The following is a 26,757-nucleotide window of genomic DNA, read 5'->3' on the forward strand; positions in this document are numbered from 1 at the left end:
CATTCATGCAACTGTTCTCCGGTCAGTTTTGCAGTATTTACCAGGCCATCATATCCACAGTGCTGGCAGACGTAAAACTGAAGTCAGATCAGTGAGCGGAAACGGAAACTGAAGCAACTTGGCGCTTTTGTACAAGCTGTTGGCGCCAACAGCACAATACACCAGGTACTGTCAGTGGCTGATGCGAGTAGCTGGCTGTCTATCTAACATTTCAGTAAAGTTGTAATTTTATCGGTAAATCACCTCCTCACAGACATGACGAAGCTCACAGAAGGTGCGATAGAGGTAAGGTTAAGCTTTTCAGGAAAACTAAACTAAAACATGATTTTTAAAGTGTAAAAGATGATTTGGGGCAGTTTGAAGTGCAGCTTTTGTTCAGCTGGAGTAAGCTAGCTAGCAGTCATTTGTTTGCTTTTCCACATTCTGTTATTGAAAAATTAAGCTAACGCTAGCTTAATGTAATATTAGCGTTACTGTTAGTTGCAAATTATCTTACGAACGTTATTGTCAGAGACAGTAGACGGTGAGCCCTAAGCTGGCATTGGATATGAAAGTACAGTCACCAACTTTCGGAAAAATAGTCGTTTTCATGTGCTTTCAAATGAAACGTGTCATATTTCGTATTTGTTCAATGTGAGAACAAATTAAGCTAGCTTCTCTTTGTGTTTGCAGGCTCTGTCAAACGGCACCGGTGGAAACGACGCAGTGCTCCAGTTGGTGGTGAGCAGCAAAAACACACTATATGTTTCCTCAACGTCACTGTTCAGCCGCTATATCTCTGCCTCACTTTTCCTAATTTTGGTAACACAAATCCCTCTTGTGTCCTCATGTATTTGATCACCATTTTTCGTACTGGACCTACATATATTTTTTCTACTGTGTTACATATATTCGCTACTGTGCAATTGTACATAACACTGTACTTCTATCCATATCTTACCATGTGCACTTTCAAAAATCTTCCATTGGCAGTATTGTTTTTATACTCCTTTTGTATATAACTCGCATATATAGTTGACTTTTTTTTTTTATTTTGCATCCTTCTTTATAGTTTATTTGTTCTTTTCTGTGTCTCTATATTTATTCCTGTTATTGCTGCTCGCTGTCTGTGACACCCTAATTTCCCCTGCGTGGGATCGATAAAGTTATATCTTATCTAACATGATGAGAAATTGAGCTTTTGTAGTTTTATTTACAAAACAAAGTAGGGCAAACATAGGCAGTAACTAGTGTGTACTTTCATTTTTGAATGTGCCATCCAACAAAACTAAATGAAACAAATGCTGTTTCACACCACCAGACAAATATTAAGGAGGACAAACCTTGTTTTTTTTTAAAAAATATATTAATCATTTTCATTTTCATTGTTTCAGAACATTCGCAAGATTGAGGGGGGAAATGGTCCGTCCCGCTTTCGGGTGATGATGAGTGATGGACGGCACACTCTGTCCTGTAAGTGCATCTCTAACACAGCTGTCACGTGAATATGGAAAAGCCCATTTGGACCCATAAGATATTGTGATATGTAAAATGACTTACAGTAAATTATTGTTATTTGTTGTGACTGATAATTCGATTTTATTTTTTAATTGTGTCCGGACAAATCTGGACGTGGTTGCCAGTATTCAGACAGTAAACCATATTTTTAAGGTTTTTCCGGATCATAGACCTCCTTAATACACACTGTATTATCTCATTAAAAGGTTAACGTGGTTGGCATTTAAATGGCCGGTGCAAGACAAGCGTTGAGTAACGTGCAGGGGTTGATTGGCTTTTGTAGAAGCATATGTGGAGAGTTTTTTTTTTTTATTAGACTCTGAATGTCAGATGGGTGTGGGATTGCTTTTAGGAGCAGTTATTCTCAAGAGCCCTTCGCTGAATGAACCTGGGCTGCCCCTGTGTGATTTTCCTTTCTCAATTTTCTCCACCTCTGCAGCCTTCATGCTCTCCACTCAGCTGAACTGCATGGCTGAAGAGAACAGACTGGCCCCAAACTGCATCTGCATTCTGAAGAGGCATGTGACTAATATACTGAAGGATGGACGGTATGCACTTTTTCTGTACATTTCTTCTCTTTATATCCAGACTTTGCCCACAGTCTGTGTAAGTGTGTAGGCAACTGTCGGCATATTTAAAACTAGACAGTTTTCTGCAGTGTATGGTGGTGTCTCATTTCAGGCGGGTGGTAATCATTTTGGAAATTGATGTCGTCAAGTCTGCTGACGATGTTGCTGGAAGAATTGGTGACCCTACCCCTTACACCGAGGGTAAGGCTTCAAACTACAAATTAATGTTTGTTTTGCAGCAGTGAATATGTTTATGAAGTGAGACTGATATTTATGTAAACGTCAGTCATATGTAATGAGTCACAGTGTCGCTGCAGGCTAATACCGATGTCAAATCTACCTTACAGGTCAGACTAAAGGCCCACAGTCTGCACCAAACCCTGAAATCCGCCCTCCACTTCAGCAGCAAAACAGAAATGAAAGTGAGTGCAAGTATTTGTCTTGTTCACAATTCACATTTTGTGGAAAAACACTGCACGAATAGTTCATAAATAACCAGCAGATGGAGGCATTTCCCTGCTGCTTTCTGTAATGCGGGTGACCCACGGATTCACAGGACACAAGTCATTTTGACAGCCCCTTGGAGAAACGTCTTCATTTTTAGCATTCTTAAACCTTTTTCGGGAGTGTTTTTTCCTGTAGTATTCCTGACAGTGTCATCAATAACACTGTTGATGGGCGTCTCCTGAATGCTTGGTACCATAAACCTTTAACAACTGTGAGCTGGTGTTGAAAGGCAGATGTCTCTGCCTGTGAATGTCTATCATAACTCTCTTTTTGGATGCACAGCAGAATACACAAACAAACAAACAAGCAGGTAGCACCGGAGGCTACCTGGAGACAGTATATTAACCCCCATGAACAAATAGATTTATATTTGAAGCAATGTCAAAGGTAAGTGTTCGATCACAGCAAAGTAAAGAGCGTGGACCAGGAGAGATGTGCAATCCAGCTGTCAGAAGGGTTTTTGCTGTCTTCTCGTGTGTGTCATAGCAGGTATTCATCCCTCTAATCTGCCGTGTGGGAATTGAAGTTGTGGCAAGCGCCCTCCTCATCAGCACAGTCATTGTTCATTTCTCTGTATGTGCTACTTGATCTGGGGGCTTAATTACCAGAAGTGCAGTGGTTGGCAAAGTAGGAGGACTTAAGTGGACACTTTGAACTCTAATCCTCCGCGTGAGACGCACACAAATCAAATGTGCAGCGCTTGTTCAAATGGAAAATCTCAAAGTCAGGCAGCACTGCTCTCCTGGGGAAGAGCTGCTCCAGTTTGTTATAGCATTTCACACTCTGCCCTGATTCTGTGACATGTGAATCATCCTTCTCGCCGAAATGCTGGCTCACACATCTCCAACAACTCGCTTTGACAAGATTTTTGTTTCTCGCTCGAGTCTTTCCTCTCGCTTGACTCAAGAGTCAACGGTGGTAAATTTACTTTAAGTCATTAGGTTTTTCTTTGATGAAACTTCCCTCATGAAGTGAGATAATTACAGTGATCAAGCAGTTGCAATCCAAAGAAATTGGATTTTTGTAATTCGTCTCTGATGAATAATGTATGTGCCTCTCTCCTGACTTCTCTCCATCACTGCTCTTCATGGATCATTTATTTCTCTCTTCATTCCTCCAGCAGTGAACAGAGGTTTCAGTAAAGATTTTGGGAAGAAGGCCCCATCTGCCATGCCCATTACTCCAGGGGGCAGCTCCAAAGTTGTGCCCATCGCCAGCCTCAACCCCTACCAGTCCAAGTGAGTGTGCTGCCCAGAATATGTCAAAATGGTGTGTACTTGTACAGTAACCACAAGAAAATGCAACAAAAACCTCCAGAGCATCAGCAAAACCATGTGAGGTGTTGGATGGGTTCAATATCAGGAACACAGATATGACTTAATGCAACTCTGTGCAATAGCCCTGACACAGATACAACAAATGTGAAGCTTTCTCTTGTCAGCTAAGGTGTGCTGAATTAGCATTACACTGTAGCTGACATACCGGCAATGGTGTGCACGTTGACCAAAATAACAAGCGATTGCAGAACAGAAATGCCAAAGATCTGATCAAAGTCGGTTTCTCTGTAGTTTGTCCACTAGTGAGCACTGCAGCTGCATTTTCCAGCTTTAAAATGTCCTGCTCAGTGCAGCTCAGGTCTTTAAAACAATTCAGTGTCCTAATCAGTAACGTTTATGTATTTAAAAAAAAAAAAGCTGATATTGTTTCAGATTTTTACTCTCTACTGTGTAGACAGACAGACAGACTGCAGTTGCTAATTATATATAATTAAAATAATTATAATGCAGAATTGAGACTACATAATATTTGTGTCTGTTAACATGATCGCTGTTAGATTAGGTGATTATAGAGTCAGAATTTCTCACCGGGATTTCATCGAGGGATGATATGTTGGTCCCTGACCAATCGTAGCTTGCCATCTTTCACAACCTGTGTGATGTCACCGGGTAGAGGGAGCAAGGGACCGACTTCCTGGAACAACAATCTAAACAAATAATGGTGCCTGAAGCGGTGTGTATGATGCTGGATGTCTTCTTTTTGGAAAAGCCTGAAAACACAAGAGGAAAACGGCTGTGACCTTTCCTCTGTTTCACCACCGAGAAGCACAAACAGCACAATTGCTCTTTGCTTCCACAGTTGAACAGCACAGGTCTGTCTCACGCAGGATGTGTGGATTTGCCAAACACAGGTGTTACTGATAACATTGCTCACGACTGTGTTCTCCTGAGGAGAGCCGGCGCAGGCCAAATGCTGCTGACTTCCTGGCATGCCTTAATGTAACAGAGCCATCGCTAATGTCATTAGCTACACCTGTGCTTTTCTCTCCTGTGAGTAATCAAAACACCCCTGAGCCTGTTGAACTGGAGGCGAGTAAATGATTTTAATGTGTCGTCCTTACATGTTGCCATTCATCCAAAGGGCCACCAGAGGGCAGATTATTAAAGGCCGTGGTGGTGGATGAATGAATGAAATGGGTTTGTAGGGTTACATTCTGGGTCCATGAGGTGCTCTAAAAACTCGTCTCTGCCTGGCAGGTGGACCATCCGCGCCCGTGTAACCAACAAGAGCAGCATCCGCACATGGAGCAACTCCCGAGGAGACGGCAAACTCTTCTCCATGGAGATTGTGGATGAGAGTGTGAGTGTTATTGTGGTCCCACAGTTTTTAATCTATGCACATTACCTAAAAGACCCTGACTGTTTGTAATGTATTAATCAATATTACGCTCTCTTACAGGGAGAGATACGAGTGACTGGTTTCAACCAAGAGGTGGACAAGTTCTTCAGCCTCGTTGAGGTTGGCAAGGTGAGGCGTTCCTCCAGATAATGATTCAATATGTCCCAATTATCTGCCAAAACTGTCTTTCACTGTCCCGTTAAAGACGGATTTGGCCGCATACTGTTCTAGCAACAGCTGCCAGTACTTTGTGAGTTAAACCACGGAGACTATGAATGAGTCATCTGGCTACACTGTACCCATACAATAAGCGGCTTATGATCATCTGCCAGCCTTTGTTGATCCCACCGACTGTCTGAAGTCGTATCTTGTTTGCGCCAGTCAGTCAGGTGAAATGCTCCCCAGATCTCTGATTAACACGTGGTTCGTCCATCTGTACGACACAGGTCTACTACATCTCCAAGTGCTCGCTGAAGATCGCCAACAAGCAGTACACATCAGTGAAGAATGACTACGAGATGACGCTCAATGGGGAGTCCTCTGTCATCCCCTGTGAGGACAGCTGTGACGTTCCCACGGTGCAGTGTGACTTTGTCTCTATTGGTGATCTGGAGAACAGAGACAAAGACGCCATTGTTGGTAAGGAGCATGGGTAATACACACGGGCTCTTCTGAACCCAGCCTGTGATGGTTTCTCAGTTTCTTAACATGTTCCTGGACCAGACCTGAAGCCCTAACTACATATACAAAGACATGGCACCGTGCAGAGTTGTCAAGCCTGATGTCTTTACGAGAAAGTTTGTCAACTATACAACAATAACCCTAACCCAAGTATTGTTTGATTAAGGTTGAAACTGTCACCTTGAAACCCCTCAAATGTTAAAGCTGTCATTGCTAACAGGCTAGAATATTTAGTGGAGGAATAAAATCACTGGATCTGTTCATCTTTAAGCTGAAGCCCCTTTTATTCCCCTGAACCTGCCCCATCGCCTAAAGTAAGACTTATCTTACTGTATAAAAGATTACAACTAGTTAGACCAACAAATGACATGAGACTGATTTAGACTTTGCTTGTTAGACACCTGGCATGTCCTACTACACACTGCGTCAGGGTCTTCACTGTAGGTCACCAGTGTTATTGCCCGCAGTCAAAAACTCCTATAAAAATCAAAGGATTTTTGTCCCTTTTTATCAGCAGTTGCTTAGAATGGCTTATGTGCAGCACTTGAGTGTGGAGGCAACGGGGGAATGTCGCATTCAAAGTCCCTACAGTAGTAAATGGGACTATTGGAGTGAATATTGAACGTCAGCCTGCTTTTTGAGTGCCAGTACTTGACAGGTTATTTAGAAAGCAGAAATTCTCCACAGTGAAGTTAGTTTTATGTTGGATAGTTGACAGACCCTCGCTCTTTGGGACCATCAAAGAATTGTTTGAATAATGCAAAATTTTCTTTCTGATCCCTTCATGATGACACACCTATTTTTACTGCTAATGACCCTCAACACATCATAAGTCTCTCTAGTGTATTGCGAAAAGCACAAACCAACCAAGCGATGCTCCGAGCGAGCCCAGCTCCTGCTGAGGTGTTCCCCACCACCTGATAATAAGCTATCATAAGAAGCGGATAGAGTTTGTTGCGGAAAGTAGAGCCGGATATGCTGGGAGGTTGAGGTAATTACAGTATATGAGCAGAGAGATAAAAGTGGTATTAATAATACTGATGACAGTAATAGCCTGTAGTGCAGATTGACTTTGGGCCCTATGACAGAGCCGATGAGAAAACGAGAACGTGCTGTCACAGGTAAAATGAGGTAATAATAAGGAGTCTACTTGTAATTCTTTTAATGGAGACTGCAGCTTGTACTGCTGTTTGAGTAATTTCTCTCCCACATAGCAGCTGGCATCAAACGTTAGTTTTGTTCATCATGCTTAAATGCATTTAAAATCCCTTTACTCAGTGGGGCTGGGGGTTTATACTGTAGTTTATGAGTAATGTTGGCAGTGCCACTCTTAGACTTTTACAGATAAATGGCTCTGCATCTATTATGCTTGACTGCATTGCTCAACAAAGTATGCCTGGAGTGCATTGGTGGAAACAATTAAAGCCTATTTCATGGATTCTCTCCTACATAATGGATGTCAATTCCTGGTACGCAGGCCGTTGACCTTACACCTGATGCGAAAGGAATGAATCGCTTATTTCCCAAGAGCCAATTTGTGCTGGAAGCCATGGGACCCAGAGTGACCTGTAGGCGTTAACACCATAATCAGTATTTATGGTGTGCATATGTGGGAACGATCCTGTTTGTCGAGAAAATGAAACCACATGCTCTTCTCAAGAATGTCATATGCAGTGCGTGATGCAATCTCAACGTTCCTCTCCAGGAATTGATTAAACCCATAAAAACTCATCTCTGGTCATCAAAATGACATATTTAGAAGTTTCTTTCCGTAAAAAGAAAAATCCCCTTCATGCCTTACATTGGCTTACATATAACTGTGTGTGTGTGTGTGTGTGTGTGTGTGTGTGTGTGTGTGTGTGTGTGTGTGTGTACGTTTGCTTTCATGTAGTATGTGTGGGTCTAAGCAGCCTCCACCTCTGACTACACCCACCCCTCTGCTGCTCGCCTGCAGCTTCATCTCTGCTCATCAAACACACGAACCTCATCAGCAGCTTAGCTATCAGACAGACGGGTCTGAGTAACGTTTGCAGCAACTTTCTTTCAACACCTCTGAGCTGTATAAAAGGTCCTGTCAGCATTTGTCATGAATCATCATGTAACTTGGCAGGCTAACGTTGGCTAACATTAACTAGCACACTGCATGTTTGTTTGGACACAGTCAACAGATAAAACAGGAGAAAAATAAACTTGCCGGTTGACCGACATGTTGGCTCGTACTCGCTGTGTATCCAGGATTAGTGGGTGGAACAGCGTTGGGCCTCAATCTAAGTTTTTTGGCGAAAGAGCTCTGGAAAAGGCTGATGGCTACAGTTTGGCTCTCTGATTTTTAAGATCCTTTGATAAAACATGAAGGTTCACCATGTCTTCTTTTACAGCTTTGCTACCAAAAACAACACATCTCTGCTGCCCTTTTGAAAATAGTGAAACTTGGCTCTCAAAATACTGATGCGCAGCTTGTTTCTGCATAGCTCTGCTGCATAGGTTGACGGGATTGCTTCCTTAGCTTTGTGACGTATCAAACCCCGGCGGTCTGAGTCATTGGTCTGCTGCACTTCCAAGGTGGAAAATGCTCAAGCTTGGCCTTTGAGTTGTAGTGGACATGTCAGCAAGATAAAAACCTGATTTTCATCGGTCTTTAAGTGTGACTCAGTCAGGTCAGGAATAGAAAAGTAGACCCAGCGTCCGCCGCTCATCTGTAACTCTGATTCACGTTTTTCTTTACAGATGTGATCGGCGTCTGTAAGGGTGTGGACGAAGTGACCCGTCTCACCACCAAGACCAACAGAGAGGTGTCCAAGAGGACGGTCAGTCTGATGGACATGTCTGGGAAGGTGGTGACAGTCACGCTGTGGGGAGAGGAAGTGAGTATAGACATTAGAGAGTGAAAGGTGTAATGAGGGAGAGTTGTTGTGTCTGGGGCTTTTTATTTGGGTGGAGGAAATCATGCCTATTGAAACGGTTAAGCTTGCCTCTCACAACACTTTTTTTGTGAAATTGTTTAAACCTGCAAACCTTTTTTCATTTGACGAAGGAGGGTAACCATTTACTGTGAATGGCCGGGGCTAAGCTAAAGTTGGATCACACATTCAGGGGCGAGCGCAGCGGCACGAGCACCTGCAATAAATGCTTTCAGATTTTGACGAGGCTATCTGAAAGGCGTTAATTAAAAAGGTTGTTCAACGCGTTTGCTGATCGCTGTTTGAGAATCAGACACATTCAGCAGCGGGTACAGTGCTGAATGGAGACGAATGTGGTTGAAATCGTTGACTGAACTCGCTGTCACGGGGTGATGAAGTAACTGTCCGACTGCAGTTGATTTTTACCTGTGGCTCAGAGGGACTGTGCTGAGTTCACCACCATTTCTTACCTCCTGACAAGCAGCGCAGTGTTCCCCGTTTGTTTGTTCGACAGATACGCCTTTTCCAGAGGGACTTGCTGAGATACACAAGATGTATAGTTTCTAAAGAACAATGGCTATGTCAGAAAGCCAGCGTCGGATTTTCTCGCCATCTCTGAGGGCTTTACTGCTGCCCTCGTCCTCTCACAGTTATTGTGTTTTCTCAGTTGGTGTCCTCAGGTTATTATGATAAAGAGTACTGAAAAGCTCTGAAACTGGAGCTCAAATAAACATGAAATATTTTAAAACAGTCATTTTGGAGCTGAAAAAAACATAAAATGTTATAGTTCATAGCTTTACTTCTGCAGTGGGCTGAGTTTTGGTCGCTCAGTCGGCCAGCCGCCTCGGTTTAGGCTGAAATATTTTGGATAAATTAATGCTGATTTGTTCAGGTTCATGGTTCCAGATGATAAACCCTACAAACTTTGTTATCCTTTGACTTTCATTCTAGAGCCACCGTGAGATTCACATTTGAGTTGTTCAGTGAAATATCTCAACAGCTATTGGGCAAATTGTAGCATAAACCTGCTAATCATCAGCATGTTAGCATTGCCATAATGAGCATTTAGCATGCTGATGTTTGCATTTGGCTCAAAGCACCTCTAGATTCGTAATCTCAGTACAAAAAAGTACCAACACAGACCTTGATGAACCAAGAAGCGGAAGAAGAAATCACTAATGCAAGTCACAGCAGCAATTAATTGTCTGTCCATATCTCATGTGTTGTTTAGGCAGAAAAGTTTGATGGATCTGGGATGCCCATTGTCGCCATTAAGGGCGCAAAACTTTCAGACTTCGGAGGCCGATCCCTCTCTGCATCCTTCAGCAGCACCCTGATGATCAACCCAGACATCCCTGAGGCGTATAAGCTCAGAGGCTGGTAAGTGAGCCTGACGTTCATAGATAATGCTGTGCAGAAAATTGCTTCTACGTATGTTGGAGCAGTTGTATATCCATGACAAAGTGCCTTTATAGTAGGTATGAAACATGGTTTACTTCTAATGCCAGAAGGCTCTCTGTTATGTATTTCCCCCCTGCTGGAAGCCAACTTCTCAGTTGCAAGTATTGCTGTTAAAATTGAAGAACTGAAAGGATTTAAGCAGCGAGTTTCCATTTCCCAAGTTGCACGAGTGCATGCTCTGATTCTCATTATCAAGATTAGTTTTCCCCCATTAGCCACAATGTGGGGGGGTGCCTCAATGAAGCATTACATATAAATGGAAATCATACTTAATCTGTGGAAATGTGTTTTTTACTCCTCTAATCGCCTTTCCAGATGAAATGAAATCCAGACTCATTTCTGTGTGATTATGTTGATTGTAGCATTTCTTTTCTCTTGGTGTGTGTGTGTGTGTGTGTGTGTGTGTGTATGTGTGTGCGTGCACATATTCCCATGTTTGTTTTCATTTGAACACACGGCATTATGGGGGAATAAGCCAAGATATCTTTTTCTTAAAAATCAGTGCTTAACTGTGTCCATGTAGTCATGCGTATTGCATCACAGCTGAATTTATTAGAAGTACTCGAGCCAAATGCAGCTGTAGGATTGTGCACTGACACAATTGAGGCATGTGACTCTATTCCTTGAAGATTTTCTTCCAGCGGAGGAGAGAAACATTTAAGGCTCCAGCTTTCATCTTTTCTTTGGGCTCACGTGCCAGTTCCTCATTTACTCCTTTCCTAAGTTGTTTCCTCTCCCTGGTGTGCAGCATGGCCAGAAATAAGCATGTGGTGCTGTGTGTATGTATGTTTTGGAGGTAAGGATAAGATGTTTTTGTTATCTGATTTTAAACAAAGATGTCACCTGGTGAGATGTGAAGGTTTGTGGGGCCGGCTGTATGAAGTGGCACGTGATTGATAGATGATGCACAGGTCACATGGGCAGAGGCGGGGGTTGATGCTCACCTCAGTCCAGCGCTGTGACACGCTGATTGATCTGCCGTCCGTATGGATCCCACTTAAACAAGCCGGGTCTGCACCTCCTCTCTGACATGAGAGCGAACGTCTCTGTTTGAGAGCAGAGATCCAATCGATTCTGTCCAAAGCGTTTCATTTGTTTACCATGCCTGCTCTTCACTGAGCAACCAAAGACAATAAACACATTTATTTTGTGACAAGGCCAGCGCGGTCTCTTATTCTGCTCTGATGAATGCAGCTGTGAGTATTTATACGTGATCAGAGGACCTGATCTGCATAATCAGAGCAGTGAAATGTGACCACTTTTCAGGTGAGAAAGGCAAATTGCGAAATATGCTCAGACGTGCCTCTTTAATCAGATCTCTCGGCTCATGGTAATTTCTTGATGATAGTTTTAGCTCCAACCTCTGACTTCTTTGAATTTATATTTTTACTTCATTTGATTGCCTGCTGTGAACTTTCTATTTTTTTGTTACAGGATTATTTTATATTCACATTGTGATAGAAAGTGCTCCATTATCAGGACCACTCCTGGGGCTTCCGCTTTCTTTTACCCGAACACCATTAAGTCCTGACTCACGCTTCCACATCCCCGCTGTTGCATAGGCTTTTTCACACATCCTGCTCTTTCTTGTCTAATGACAGAAGGTTGTTCTGCACTTCGTGCCATCACTTCTCACTTGGACAGCCAGAAATAATGATCCTTAAATCCTTGTGTTGGTTTATCCAGCGAAGAAGACTGGTTGGACTATGTGGCTCCTCTTTGGGTTGCAGGTTTGCAGGAATCCGCTAATGAATAGTTTAAAAGTCACCGATTGAAGGAGGACAGACCTGACTCATTACTCTGGATCCAAGTCAATCCAAGTGAGAACCGCAGTGAAGACGAGATCGTTATGCAGCTTGTCTGAGAGCTGTCACCCAGCCAGCCTCATGCTGTGAAGAGGACACAGAGAATAGCCTCTGTAGTTATTTATCTTGTTTTTTTTAAGGCTGCCTCACAGAGATGATATCTTGTGATGAGAAGTAAGTTGTCTCACTGGAAGACGGCCAGCTGTTGAATACATAATGTGTGTTTTGTTGTGCCGGTGATAAGCTTGGGTCTTAGGTTGGTTCCCGTCCACAAAGTGCGTCCCTTAAGGATTGTTCTGCGAGCCAAAATGTGATTTATGGAAAATGGAACTAGTAAGCAAATCAATTAAACTCTGAATGAATGAATCTTTTGAAACTTATTTAATCTTGCACAGAAGAACCCAGCGCCTTTTCTCTCCCAGCCAAAGAACCCTGAGCTTTTCCTCTCTCAGCCAAACAAAGATATGCCTTTACTGTACAGCCAAGCCTGCTGAAACATCATTGTTTTACTCATGCGGAGGCGTCTTAATTTGATTGTGTTTTGGCGCAGACCTTTGGGACTTCCTCAAATGAATAGTCTATCCTTGGTGGGCTGTTGACTCAAACTCATGCAGAGTATTAGCGGTGCCACTCAGCACTTTCCTGTGTGCTTATGAAAAAGAATGCTGCTTTGTGCACTAATTATCTTGATGTTGGATTAATCTGGGGTCTTAGTGCATCGTTAGCGTGCATGTTCTGCAAGCCCTCGCCCTCTTTTTGAGATTACTTGACACATGTTGCCAACTTGGCATTAAACCTTACATCAAGTTCCTCTTGGTGAAAGTGTGAAACTTTGACTTCACAGTTTGATCCATCTACCTGCGCAGATGCAGTTGTCCATTAGGTGGCAACAGCACATCTAGAGACGACGCTGCTGCCTTCTTCCAAATTGTCAGGGAGGGCAGTCACTTCTCTGTTAACTACATTTTGTCACGTTTGTTCTCAGAGCTTGATGCCGTCGTCTTCAGACATGCATCACGACAAGTCCAAGCTGACATTTTCGTTGTCTTCCTTATCATGACTCCAGCATTTCCACATGTACGGACCGCAGCATATAGTCAGGCCAGTAATTATATCAGCCCAGAAGCAAACAGTCATCTTGTGACAATGATACCTCATTATGTCATTGACTGTTATTTTACCCAAATGTTTCACTGTGCTGGATGGATTTGAAAACAAGGATTACAAGCTGAGTCACTGGTGCCAAGTTATTAGCTGAATTGAGTTAGTAACTGACTTAATGAACGTTTTAAACCGAATTTGCACTCGCTCGTTTTCAAAGTACCCTTCAACTAACGCGCCCGCACACTTTCCTCGGTCGGCTCGGTGCCATACACAGCTGTCATTTAATTAGCGCTATGCTATGTTATGCTTTGTTTTTGACAAGACCTCAAAGGCGTTTTTGACAAGACCTCAGGATTTTGGTACTAATTGGTTGGGTTCTCTGGAAATTATAATTACATTTTCTGACATTTTATAGACCTTATTGATTCATCGAGAAAATAATTGGCAGATGAATCGATGGTGAAAATAGTAGTTGCAGCAGCAGACAGTTTATTTTACTGTGTGTACAGGCCAGGCAACTTCAGTGCTTTCCTAACTAAAAATAATCTTCTGAAAGCTACAAGTTAAGACCTCTCATAAGGCTTACAAAGATGTGAGCTGTCGCTCCACGTCGGAGGGATAAATGATTTTCCAAAATAAAGATCTCCTTCAGTTTACTGGGGTCTGTTTCTTTGAACATAACAGGTTAGCAAGGAGTTCACTTTGTCTCACTCCACTATTTAAATCCCCTTTTTACCCAGAAAAATACTATAGCATAACAACTTGTCCTGTTCTCCCATGAACTACTCGGAGCTCTGGTATAGGACCGAATCATTAAAATTCAACTATTGTGACAGACTGAGAGCCCACTGATGCATGCAGAACTGTCCCGGGGTGGATGAATGACATGTAAATGTTAGATTGCTGTGCTCCGGCTCTTGTATTATACAGTGTTCTCTTACACAAATGGTTTTAGAATTGCAGCCTGTGTGCTCCCTCTGTGATGACACTTTGCTGTGATTCCACCGGTACGATGATGGAGGGAAACATGCGTTCATCCATGTTGTGTTGAATCAACTTAACACTGCAGCTTCTTTCATGTTTCTGGTAGCTCAGTGTGTGACCACATGTCACTCACTACAGATGAAATGGCTAAGAGCAAGTCACACACAACACAGAGTAATCGTGTTTTTGGTGTGTTTTCCACTCTCAGCCCAGGCATTAGAGTCTTAGCCCGGAGCTGAAAACACTGCTTACTGAGACTTTCCCATCATCCCCCTCATGCCTCTGCCTCTGACACCTCTCTGCTCCTGCCCTGTCCTTGTTCATTGACACTCTGACATTTGACATGTCTATGCCATGCACACGTGTGTCTGCCAACCTCCAGTCATCTATCTCAGTGTTCCTGCAGATAGTTTGTCTCACTGAAGGCATGCTGCTCTGAGCTGGGATCTGCTTGCTTTCAGTTGACTGTTGCACATTTCCTGCCAGGTCTAATTTGTCCTCTTTTTGTCTCCTTCATCACGATCACTGTCTCCTGTGCCATTTCTGTTTCCTGTGCTGGCTGTCTCTATGATATAAACAGCAGCAGCTTAGCAACTGGATACTGTCACAGTGGCATCTTGTTGAGCGTTTCACAGTCCTTTTGGGTATTTGTCAAATCAGATGTCCGGAGCAGCCATGTGACACTGTGGAGCCTCGCTAGTCTGCAGCCGTACCTTTTAAAAGTGTGATGCATTTTTAATCATCCCGGCTGCGTCACTGCATGTTTCTCGTCTGTCTTCGGTGAGCTGTTGCCCCATGACAGAAAACGGGATCTCCCATGTTTGATTTGTCAGAATATCTTTTCGCAAGCTCTTAACTGGGTGCAATTAAAGCAAAGCAGCGCAGGTACACTATTGAGGAATCTGGTGTCACCGTGAAGAATTGCTTACATTTGTCAGTACAAGTGGGAAATTGGCAGCCTGTGTGTTTCCCTGGCCACAGTCTGAAGTGTTAATGGGGATATTTTCAATTAGTCATGCCTCCAGGAGCAAGGCATGCTCTCTGTATTTACAACCTGACCTCCCTATTGTGCCCCACTCTGCCTCGTGGCCAACACGTCAGTGAGATCTATTGATCTCTCTGACCATTTTAAACTGTTATTTCCCCCCAACTGCATTTCACCTCCACCCATCGTTCTTCTCCATCCACCCTGCCTTCCATCTTCTTCTTCTTCCTATTGTCTTTCCTGAATTACCGAGAACATTGGGCGAAAATGGGTTTCTGATATCACTGTAACAGCCCTGACCCTGGCCAGCTCATCTGTCCCTCTGCTGTTGATTCATTTCACAAGCCTCTCGGCTTGCCTGGTTCTCAGCTGAGACATCTCTGCTTTGACAAACACAAATGGATGCTGCCTGGAACAAGATTTTTTGTACATTTTTTTTTTTTTAAAGATAACTGTTAAATGCAGCCTGGTGACACCTGTATGAACGGCAGCGTGTTGGCGTCTCCTGCTTTGGTTCACATGTATCAAAATGAATAATTGCTTAATTCCACGTCAGAAAACGCCTGTGATTCCACTGGAAGCCCCACACTGCGTTTTCAGAAGGGTCCCGGAACCGAGTCTATTTGACGAAAGCTACGTCACGCTGCGCAGAGCCGATGAAGCCAGACAGGAAGTCAGACACAGGAACAGCGTCGACAATCCAGTCAGTTTTCAAAATAAGCCGCTCTGTGCAAAAAATAAACGCAATTAAAACAGACAAAATAAGAAACCATTGAACTACGTCGCCTGCTTTACCCACGTGGAAGCACAAACATCAAGGAAAAATGACTAAATCAACAAAATCTGAGAAAGTCAACAAAATCAGGCGTGTAAAACGCTCCGCTTCTGAAACGCTCTCTTTGGGGAATGAAGCTGTGTGGAGGACAAAAAAAAAAGTGTCATGCAGCCGTGCCCGGTGGAATCAAGCCATTTAGCTGTGGTCCAAAACTGGGCCTCAGCATACAAACAGCATGAATCTCTCAAGTGGAAGTGCAGCTTTCTTAAAATGATTTCTTCTATCTGGGTAAACGTGATGGACTGTAGAGTTTATTAAAGTATAGAACTGAAAGTAATGAACTTCATTAATGACAGAATATTAATCTGCAGCTGTTGGATAATCGGTTTTTACCTTTAAGTCCTTTTTTTCAGCAAAAACTGCAAATATTGAATTATTTCTGCTTCTCACAAGTAAATATTTTCAAATTGTCTTCATCCCCTAGAATATTAAAATCTCGGTTTTGGACTCTTAATTGGACAAAACAAGCACTAGGAGTGTGCTGGCTTTCAGAAGTTGTGATGCTCATTTATATGTATGTTTTTTAGTTTTAACCATTTTCTGACATTTTATGAACCAAGAAATTAATTGGAGAAATAATCAGAAATGAATATAATGTCGAGTTGCAGTCCTACGAGACGAGTGCAGTGACTGGTATTCGCTCTCTCTCACATAGGTATGACAAAGAGGGCCACTCCATGGAGGGACAGTCCCTGACGGAGATGAAGGGTGGCAGCGGGGGAGGAAACACCAACTGGAAGACTCTATCTGACGTTAAGACGGAGCACCTGGGACATGGAGACAAGGTACCCACGTGCTCAGCTTTCCTTTGACGCACTCAAACATTCAAGATATGGTAACTCCAGACATATTGTTATTCAAGGATGATTCTTTGAAGATATTCAAGGACAAACTGTAAGACTGGTGTTGAATCCCAAACAAATATGAAAGTGCTCACAGTCAAACTGCATTTGTACATGGTTCACAGTGCCGGTCTAGGAAACCTTGCTGCAGTGTAACCTTGTCACTCACAGCTCTGCTTTGCAAAGGTACCTTTTCAGCGTGATGAATCTCATCATCGTTGACTCATAAAATCACTTCAAATCGCATCCCGCTAAGGTTCCTGATCTTCTTCTGCTCATTAATCCCCCCGTGTTGTGGGCGTCCTCTCACTTTCTTGGTGTATGCTCATGGTGAAGTGACATTTATCTCCGGTATTGATTACAAAGATTAGTCGGCCTCTATTCTTTGCCCTTTGTAATGAAATTTCTGCACCATGATAAGTAAAAGTACAATGTTTTTTTCAGTTTTCCCCTTTTTTCCCCACTTACTTACTATTGAGGGAACTTGTGCTCACAGTGTATAAATTGTCTGGAGCGGATAATGTGGCCTGTGCAGAGATCTTAACTTGTCTAATTTAACATAATTTAACATGCTCTGCACATTAGTAATCATCACAGTATGATAAAAACATCCCATTAAGACTATGACAATTAATAGATGCAAGTGATTGTGGTTCTGCTCTGGCTGGAAAAGAAGACACAGGAAGTTGGGGGGTGGGGGGGTGGGTTCTATTTGGAGGCTCAAAGAAGACTTGAGTGGCCATAATTCCTCAGCAAACAAAGAGAAATGCAATAAAACATGGATTAAACAGGATCAGCAGCTATCTGTAAATCCCAATTAAGTGAAAATATGTTGTGGAGAATGAGCCTTTTTGGATTTAATTTTTTTTTTTGCTCGTTGTTTTTGTTTGCTGCTCGAGGCTGTGAGTGACCATGTCCTGCTTCTGCTGCCCTCATAATTCTCTCCTCTGCGGTCAGAGCTGCTGGATTTCCAGTCACAGATAGCAGGAACGGCTTATTGTTCCTCCTCGTGCTTCCTTTTAGTGTAGCCACTTAAGCAATTCAATCATCTGGAGGCTATTTCTTTTCTCTTAAGTTCCACAGCCCACATCCTGACTGTAACCATTAACGCCCCTGTCAGGTGAATGGCTCCTCCTGGCACAGGCTCCCTGCTGTTCAGGAGGAAACCATTGACCCCTGGGCTATGGAGGCTCTTGCTCCTCCTCAGCATGGCGTGTGATGAGGCCCGGCACTGACAAAGAAGCTGAGCTGAGGCTGTCCTCAACCCCTCTGAGACATCCCACACACAGGGGCATGTGGGTCAGGCCTCTCAAGACCCCCCCTAACCAAAGTCTGTTACAATTAATTGTTCCTGTCACAAAGTCTTTGTGTCACAATTTCAAGTTTCCACATTGCACATTCCCCGTGCCCTCTCTGACAGTAAGCGGTCACCCTCCTCTTGTTGGCTTGACACTGCATTTGTAAAGGCCTGTGACAGAGGCGAGAAACAAGTTCTTCTGTCCTCTTCCCGCTGTGGCAGCCCTGCTCAGTCGCACGCTAATTGAAGAGGTATTTACTTGATTAATTGGACCTCCTTTGGAAAAGCAGCGGAGGTTGGTGTCTGGGTTGTTTTTGGTAAAAATCAAAACGCTAATTAAAAAAGCACAGCCAGCAGCTCATTGTCTTGGAACAGGATGATTTTCTCTGATTTTGTTGCTGTCGTTTAACCGCGCTCCTCAGGGCTTTTTGTTTGTCCGAAGTGACATGAAATATCAATTGTCCTGTTCTGGAAGTTAATTGGGGTCCAGCGGCCTTGGCATACAGACGCAGTGGTCAGCGCTTAGAGGAAAGAGAGAGGAGGGAATTTCTCCTTCACTTTCATTGTACTTTAGGGAAACTAAGCTGTTGTCCTGTTTAATTCATTAACAAACATTAGAAACACCAGTAAGAGGATGCTGTAACACTCAGGTACCTCTTGACTGTACTAAGTTTGAAAAGCTGCTCTGCCATTAAAATGAACCAGAACGGCCAGACCACTGAAATACTGGTGCGTACACTTGAGCTGAAGCACTGTGAGAAAACGTCTATATTTTTATTTGTTTCGTTTTTATTATCAAGTATTCTGTTGTTCCACGATGTCCTCTGCATCGTGGAAATCATCGGGCCTGAACAGGCACCTTTAGTCTTTATCCCAGCATGCAGGGGCCCAGTCTCCTCTGTGTAGTCGCAGTGCTGAGGTTAGTGGGAGGCTCCGTCCAAAGCAGTGAGCTGTTGGCGTGCGCTGGGGCCTGCCCTGCATGAGGAGACCCTTCCAGACGAGGAGAGGTGTTGTGACTCCTCTGCAAACATGTCGAAACTTTTCATCTCTTCATTACTGCACATCTTTTGGTGCTCAGCTATTTCAACCCAATGTGAAATTCATGCCACTTGCTTGTGTGCTTTCCGACTGGGAATGTTTTCCGATTGCTGTGTATGTGCAGCCGGTGTCTGAAGTTTCCCTCATGCCCATAAAAGCAGCAGCAGCAGCAGCTACTTCAGTAGTTTGCATTCGTGTCGGAGAAATTAGGATTCTGGTTGGGAGTGTAACTTGCGCGTCTGCTACACGAACGTTGCTCTCTGACTGTTCACATCCACCACGATACGCTCCTTAAAATGTCATCTTAATGTTAATTTCATGCTGTTTTTATTCCTGGTTCTCAACAGTCAACATGTTTAACATCCAAAACACAAAGGTCGTAACAGAGAGAAGACATCCAGTGAGAAGTTTGTTTGTTTATATTCCCTTTCAGGCAGACTACTACACCTGCATAGCTACCATCGTGTACCTGCGCAAGGAGAACTGCCTTTACATGGCCTGCCCCAGCCAGGACTGCAACAAGAAGGTGGTAGACCAACAGAACGGCATGTTCCGCTGTGAGAAGTGTGACAAAGAGTTCCCCAACTTCAAGTACCGCCTCATCCTTTCTGTAAGTGACTCCCTCTGACTTCCCTCTAACTCGTTTTCAGCTGCACACACAAACATACGTATTAATTCACGTATCCTACATGCCTGCTCCTCTTGGTTAGGTCCGAGCAGATGCTGATGCTACCCCGTCTTTCTGTTCTCCTCACTCACGTCTTTCTGCCTCCCAGGACTCGAGCCACTCTCTCCCCTTATGGCCCGCTCCCTGTGGCTCAGCACTACCCCAGTCTGCTCTTTGCAGTTACATTTAGAGACATTTAAAGCACATTTTTACACTTGAGTTTAAAATGGAGCTACGTCGGGTTAATTGCTGCAGCTTTAAATGCTGTGTCATTAGTCATTTTACAGGCAGTGCAGGGAGGAACACAAATGTAAGCCCTTTCCTCAGCTCGTTTGCAGACAGACAGTGTTTAAAAAAGCAAACAACAGCAACATTGAATATAAAAACTCACTTAGTCAGCAACAGAGCAACTGCAGCCAGGCCTGAAATAAGCGGCTTTTGTTTTGTACCACTCACCAGTTGACATATTGTTATTCTTCACAAGCTGTAGCATAAGCTGTGAATTTGCTTCCACTGTATGTATCACAAGTGCTCCGTGACTCTGCGTGTTTTGCCAGCCTTGCCAGCAGGATATGGGCTAATTAGAGGATTTAATGATTCCTTAAGAGCACAGAGATGTGTTGAAAAGTTGAAATAGCATTTCAGCATCCAGCTCACTGCTGTATCAAATTAAACAGTTGATCTCTGCTTGTGTATATGTCTAACATTTCTTCCCATTACCTCTTTTGTTTTCTCTGTCATCCGACAGGCCAACATTGCAGATTATGGGGACAACCAATGGGTGACTTGCTTCCAGGAGAGTGCAGAAGCCATCCTGGGCCAGAATGCAGCTTACCTGGGGCAGCTCAAGGACTCGGTGAGACTTCCCTTCCTGAGAACGATACTGGCCTCGGGAAATGGCCAGGGCAAGAGCTAAACTTCAGACTTTGCCACTGTCAAACCTGCACACACACACACACACACATGCACACACACACGCACACACTCTCACTCCTGCATTGAGAGATTTGTGGCAAAGACACCTTCTGTTCTGTTTCTTCCAGACATACTTACTTTGAGTCATTTTCAGTGTTTATATATATTTTGTGCTTGAAACTATGATGAAACCAACATTCAAGGAAATGAATTTCATACATCTTGAAATTGAACTGATCAAATGTTTCTCAATTTCAGAACGAAGCTGCCTTTGACGAGATTTTCCAACAAGCCAACTTCAACACCTTTGTCTTCCGCAGCAGAGTGAAGCTAGAAACGTATAATGTAAGTAAAGCAGGGGTGGTGGTGCTCACAGGCTGCAGATGGTCCATACTGCTGAGCTGCCGTAGAAAACGTGCCTGTGTTAAACACTGGGAGGGAAAAATGCTGCTGCCTCAAAACCATCATTCCTTTACACGCTGAAAAAAAAAAGCATGGCGCATAAACAAGTTCTTCATGTTTTATTCCTCTTTGATAGTTTTCCCATTCATTAACAAAGAAACCCTGCTTTCACGTTGACTGACAGAGCCATCTCCGAGAACGCTGCTCATTTTCAGTGTCTTTGTGAAGGATGCAGGCGCAGATTAGTCATGGTCACTATTTCCTGTAGGCCACACAGATAGAGGCTTGTTTTGAGGAAGGCACATAAAAGAATTGATTGAGCTGGGACTCTGAGCAGGAAGTCTGGAGCCCAGCCAGAGGCTGCATCCGCCTTCAACACACAGAAGAGGCCACTGTGTCTGTCACATTCAGCGCAGCGTCCCAACTGCCAATGGCACTGCCACAAGCATGTATTGGCTGCTGCCTCCAAACTCCATATTCCTTCAACAGAGACACCTGCAACCCCTCTTTCGCTTTATTTCTGCTTCTCAATGCTACAAGCCAGCCATTGTGCCGTGCTCTCACATGTTGTCATATGCACACTGTTGTATATGCATCATGTGGGACTAAGCGGCTCCTTAACGCTTAATGGCACTCATTTATCCCGTTGTATCATAGTGAGACTTAAGCTTTGTTGAGCTGACGAAATTATACTCATTTGTAATTCAATCAAGAACCTGCAGCACTCACATGAGGACCATGATGAAATTATCCATTATAATGACATTAAAACACTAAAACACACATTTAAAGGTCACCCTGGCCATGCCTCATGTTGGGACGGTAGACATCAGATGTTTAGTCATATGCAGTGTTAAAGTAGGAGCAATTAGTCCGTCCAAAGAAGCTTTTTATAAATGTTATATTTTTTATGCAAATTAACAAAAGTTTGCCTTCTCCCTGCTTTAAAATATGATGCTTTGCTGCTTTTCTCTCATTTATCTTATTGAATTTGTCCGTTTTGGCTGATTGTTCACACAAAACAAGCAAGTTGAAGACGTCAAAATGTATATTTTTCAGTTTACTGACATTTTATAGACTAAACTATTGATTGAAAATATTTCAGATTAATAGATTACCAGTGAAAAGTTGCAGCCCTATAACATGAAGCTGAACCAAAACTCACATTAGCACGATGTTCTGAAAGGATCCTCGTGTCCCATGAAGTCAAAGCATGAATTAATGTCACTCTGGCCTCAACATTTTGAAATAAGTAAGCATAAAGACACTTTAAGGATAAATATGTTGTGCCATTGAACAGCCACGCCACTTCATATAGTTTACTTGATGCTGTTAAATCAAGCACTCTGTTTAATTACAGCGTGTTCATCAAAACAAGTGTGATGTGTAGTCGGTTCATGTGGGCGTGACGCATGATGTGATCATTTTCATACAAATCAAAGTTGCGTTTTGCCGTTCAAATATTGATATTTAGATATAGCGTGTAGGTAATCGTGTTGTAACTCTCAAAATGTCAGTGGTTGAATAACTTCATCACTGTAAAATGTGTTATTACTGTCAAAACACAATCTTAGGAACGCTATCACCATTTGACAGTCTTCATGTTTAACTCGCCCGGCATCAGGAACGTATGCTCGCGGCTATAATATTCAAACTGTTGCGCCGTTATTAAGGTCTCCTTGTCCCTGTAGGCGATGTCTAGACATTGTTACTGATTTAAGTGTCTCAAAAGGATGACGCTGATGAAAACAGTGATATTGAACATTCACGGCTTTTCATTTCAGTCTTGACCACAGCAGGCCCAGTTTCAGACAGAAATGTGGATCTGAAAGCAAACAGCAGGTCAGCTGATATTTCCTGAGTTTTAAACACTGTCTGCGTCATGAGATGCTCATTACACGATGAAGTCTGCTGCGCTGTTCTTAGGTTACTGTGCAGGTGTGAGGGTGTGAGAGTGCAGGGTAGTGGCTCCCAGCACCGGCTGTCCTGAGTACTGCTGGTGCACCAGGCTAAGAACCTGTGATGGAGCACTGTGTGCAGTGATCAGGTTAATCGTAGGTTAAGGATTGCAGCGTGCTTGAACCAAAATCTATAAATGTTGGTGTTTAATGTTGCACGTTGTAGAGGCATGTAAGAAAAACACCGTTACGCCCAGAGACCGGGCTCGCCAGTTCATTACCTGCACAGATAACGAAGTAAACGTTGTGCTGCTCTTTAGCTAGCCAGTGCACCTAACCTTTATCTCTGCATCTGAGTTCGTACACATGGTCCACAGTGCATCCTCCCCTCGCCTCTGTGGGGACGGATGACGTCAGGCGTGGTGTTGCTAACTGACCGACGGCTAAAGGGAGAGAAATGTCCTGAAGCTGACACAGTGGACGAGGGTCAGACTAGCTGCTCTTTAGCACACAGAAAGTAAGAGATCTCACTCTGCTGCTTTTTCCCAATCCCTCAAATGTCACAGGCTGCACAGGACATAAAATGTCTTGTTTTGCACGTATGAAATGGTTGGTTTCCTCGGCCATTGTTAGCTGTAAATGTTCCTGCCAAGTTTGAAGCTGTTAGAAAAATAAGGTCACATCAGAGCAAATTTATGTGTGTTTCTCTTGTGCTCACATGTAGACACACACACACTCTGCAGCTGCTGGAAGGGGGCAGCACAGGTTGTTCAAGTGTGGAACACCAAACTTGGCTGTGTGATTTTGGCTGCTTACAGATTCACACACACACGCTTCACTCACCCACTCATCAACTGCGGCCACAGTCATCGTCACTGTCGGTGCATATCTTGAATGCAGGATTCCACAATAACGCTGTTAAGATGTCTTCATAATTCGGCTTTCTCTTTAAGATGAGCAAGAGGTCGTTCATTACTTTTACTCCTTCATTTCATGTAGAAGGAAGAAAATCCTGCTTTTACTGTGTCATGGATCAAAAACAAATTGGTTAACAAATTTTAATACCAACAATTTAAATGCAGTAAGATGACATTTTCTGACATTTATGGTATCTGCTGTCATTTGGTTTATGGTTTAGATTCGCAGATGTCTTATTTCCGTAGTGCATTTATTTAATTTCAAGGCTTCCACAACATTGGTCAGATGGGAGAGGCAGGGTGTGTGTTCTCGGCGCGGCGCGGCGCGGCGCTCGCTTAGAATTAGACCGGTGGAACGACATCGAGGAGCAGACGCGTTTGTTTTGATGAACATGTTCCAGTCAGAGATCTGATGGATTTTCCTCCACTCCTGCCTAAACATGATGTAACCTCAGTGTGTAAAAGCAGCCGGACACGCAGAAGCGTGAAGGTCCGCACTAACGATTGCATTCAAGTCACAGAACTACGCATCTCTTCATCTGCAAGTAATGTGTGACCTTTTCGAAACCCAGACGACGGTTTTACAACACTTAAAGGTGCCCTGTGGAGTTTTCTTGTTTCAAAAAAGAAAGAAAAAAAAGTTTGTTTATATCCAGTGCTTCACATTGTGTATCCTTGAGGCCTGATGTTTTTTTTTCTCCTCTCTCTCTCTCACAACATTTGCAAAACTGATTTGTCTTTATTTATTTTTAATTCAAAATCATGCAGCGTTTATGCCCCCGCTCGCTCGCCGTCCTCTCCTTGCTTTTGGTGCATGGCTGTGTTTTGTTGCATGCTGCCTCTACCCGCTGTAGGAATGTGCGTCACGTGTGTGTACTCATATACAAACTCATTAAGCATTTCTCCATGGTGCTACGAGCGGTCACACGTACCTTTAACCACTGTTCATACATAGTTGTGTCCACCTGGATCCCTGTGCTGCACAGTGAGGAGGCCTTTGACCCTCTTTCCCAAGTTGCATCTATTTTCCAATTTAAAGAGTTGCTATGAATGACAAATTCATTTTGTCCAAAGTTTTAGCATCAAGTTCATTTACCTGAATTGATGCAAAGCGTAACAGCTCAATCTTGTTTTCATTCTGCTGTATATCAAACTACAGTTTTCTGCCATTTAATATTTTTGGATATAATATGCCCATATTGTATTTCTCTTGCATCATTAAAAAACAAGCAACAAGATTTATAGCAGGCTATTCTTAAAGAATGTGGGCACCAATCCAATGGAAGAGGATTTCCATTTCACCCACTTGAGCTGCAGAGGATTAATGGAGACAAAATGAGTGTAACCTCTGTTTAAATGCGGAGAATAATGGCCCTGGTAGAAATGACCTTCCCCTGTCTAGACAGCTGTGGAGGTGGTTATGGCTTTAAAAGCTGCCTCTTTTTTTTTTTTTTTTGTGAAGCATTGATATGAATGCCAACACAATTCGGAGGCTCGGTCCAAATGTCTCACATTAACTCGCTTTGTCACAGGGGAATGGAAGGTGCCAATATATTGTACGTTTCCAGTAGATTAGTTCTGTATTGCATAAATGTAAGGGAGTGTGGTGTGTGTGTGTGCGTGTGCGTGTGGACATGTGTAACAGAGTCCTGCCTGTTTCATCACGGCTGAGGGGCCTGAGAATCCATCTGAACCAAAACTCTCAAATCCAAGCAGACGCGTGGAAGCTAATTTTCATCCGAATGGCTTTCTTATTGTTTGTCTGACAGGATGAATCCAGGATCAAGGCCACCGTGATGGATGTGAAGCCTGTTGACCATAAGGACTACAGCAAGAGGTTGATAATGAACATACGGAAACTAGCCACCCAGTAGGGGCTTCTGATGTTCTGGTTTTTCCTTTGTTCCTGCAAAGCCGACAAACAGCTCTAAATGTGTGTTTTGCTTAGAAAGCAAATGTGTTTTTCCTTCTTTTTGACTTCCTCGTGAGTCCTCAGTGTACTTGTGACTGTTCACCTTTTCCTTTGTGAAATAATGTTTCGTGACCTGATTCTGGAAGCTGTTTTTGTTGGTGAACATAACAAACATTTTTTTTTTTTTTTCTTTGTTATTTGGGGAAGCGGAGCAGAGAGTGGGTCAGTAAGCCACAAAAGAAATCATCACTGTGTCTGTCTTAAGTCAGCCGGTTGTTCCTGCGTGTGCTGTGGTCATGTGGGGGCGGTGGCTGCTTTAAGCACAAGGCCAGCACAGAAGCTCGTGCTTATTTCACTTTCTGAAGCGTGCTCAAAATGCCTGGGCTGGACCTGCACATCCCTGATAAGACCGTTTACTCTCCCACTTTTTTTTCTTTTCCTCGCTCTCTCACATACTTTCAAATATAAGCACATATACACATGCACAGTGCAGACCTAATGGGAAATGTACTGCATTCTGTTTAAGTAGATACAAGGTGTTGTACATATTTTCAGTGCCTGTTTTTGGTTTGAATGTTTTTTTTTGTGATAATAAAGATGTTTGTAATCAAGTTATGGTCTTTAATATGTGAATATGTGGAGCTGACACACCTTTCTCTTACAGCACCTGATCCTGACCTGCCAACGGAAACATGTAGACTATTATTTGCACTGTGTGTAGGGGATTTTATTCAAGGGCTGGTGCACAGTGCCCTCCATCTTCTCGGGTTTTGCTCAGATGCGCAACAGATTCCCCTGCAAACTTGACTTTCATGTTGTATTAAAGCAGAACATCAATGCGGCTGCACCTCCCTATTTTTCTTGT

General features: G+C 43.3%; 1 protein-coding gene across 2 annotated transcripts; it reads left to right on the forward strand.

Moving 5' to 3' along the window:
* The first annotated feature begins 129 nt into the window (after window positions 1–129).
* rpa1 (replication protein A1) lies at window positions 130–26,501 on the forward strand. 2 transcript variants are annotated; one of them, XM_076735252.1, is made up of 17 exons: window positions 130–285; window positions 673–720; window positions 1,374–1,452; window positions 1,937–2,045; window positions 2,179–2,267; window positions 2,414–2,488; window positions 3,694–3,811; window positions 5,108–5,210; window positions 5,310–5,378; window positions 5,696–5,888; window positions 8,658–8,794; window positions 10,062–10,210; window positions 16,660–16,789; window positions 19,615–19,791; window positions 20,597–20,704; window positions 21,022–21,108; window positions 25,750–26,501. In XM_076735252.1, exons 1-17 carry the CDS (start codon window positions 256–258, stop codon window positions 25,852–25,854), a joined length of 1,806 nt encoding a protein of 601 aa, XP_076591367.1. In that variant the 5' UTR covers window positions 130–255; the 3' UTR covers window positions 25,855–26,501. The 2 variants fall into 2 exon arrangements, with proteins under 2 accessions (XP_076591367.1, XP_076591368.1); XM_076735253.1 differs by having other exon boundaries at window positions 158–285; window positions 3,697–3,811.
* The last annotated feature ends 256 nt before the right edge of the window (window positions 26,502–26,757 follow it).

Source organism: Chaetodon auriga, chromosome 7, assembly GCF_051107435.1.
Source record: "Chaetodon auriga isolate fChaAug3 chromosome 7, fChaAug3.hap1, whole genome shotgun sequence".
In the NCBI taxonomy this organism is placed as follows: domain Eukaryota; kingdom Metazoa; phylum Chordata; class Actinopteri; order Chaetodontiformes; family Chaetodontidae; genus Chaetodon; species Chaetodon auriga.

What these genes read in the sequence shown, in the direction of transcription:
- rpa1 (XM_076735252.1), top strand. Translation starts at nt 256, where the DNA reads ATGACGAAGCTCACAGAAGGTGCGATAGAG. An exon ending in TCACAGAAGGTGCGATAGAG is followed by an intron (nt 286 to 672) that starts GTAAGGTTAAGC and finishes TTGTGTTTGCAG; the next exon opens with GCTCTGTCAAACGGCACCGG. An exon ending in TGGGGCAGCTCAAGGACTCG is followed by an intron (nt 20,705 to 21,021) that starts GTGAGACTTCCC and finishes TCTCAATTTCAG; the next exon opens with AACGAAGCTGCCTTTGACGA.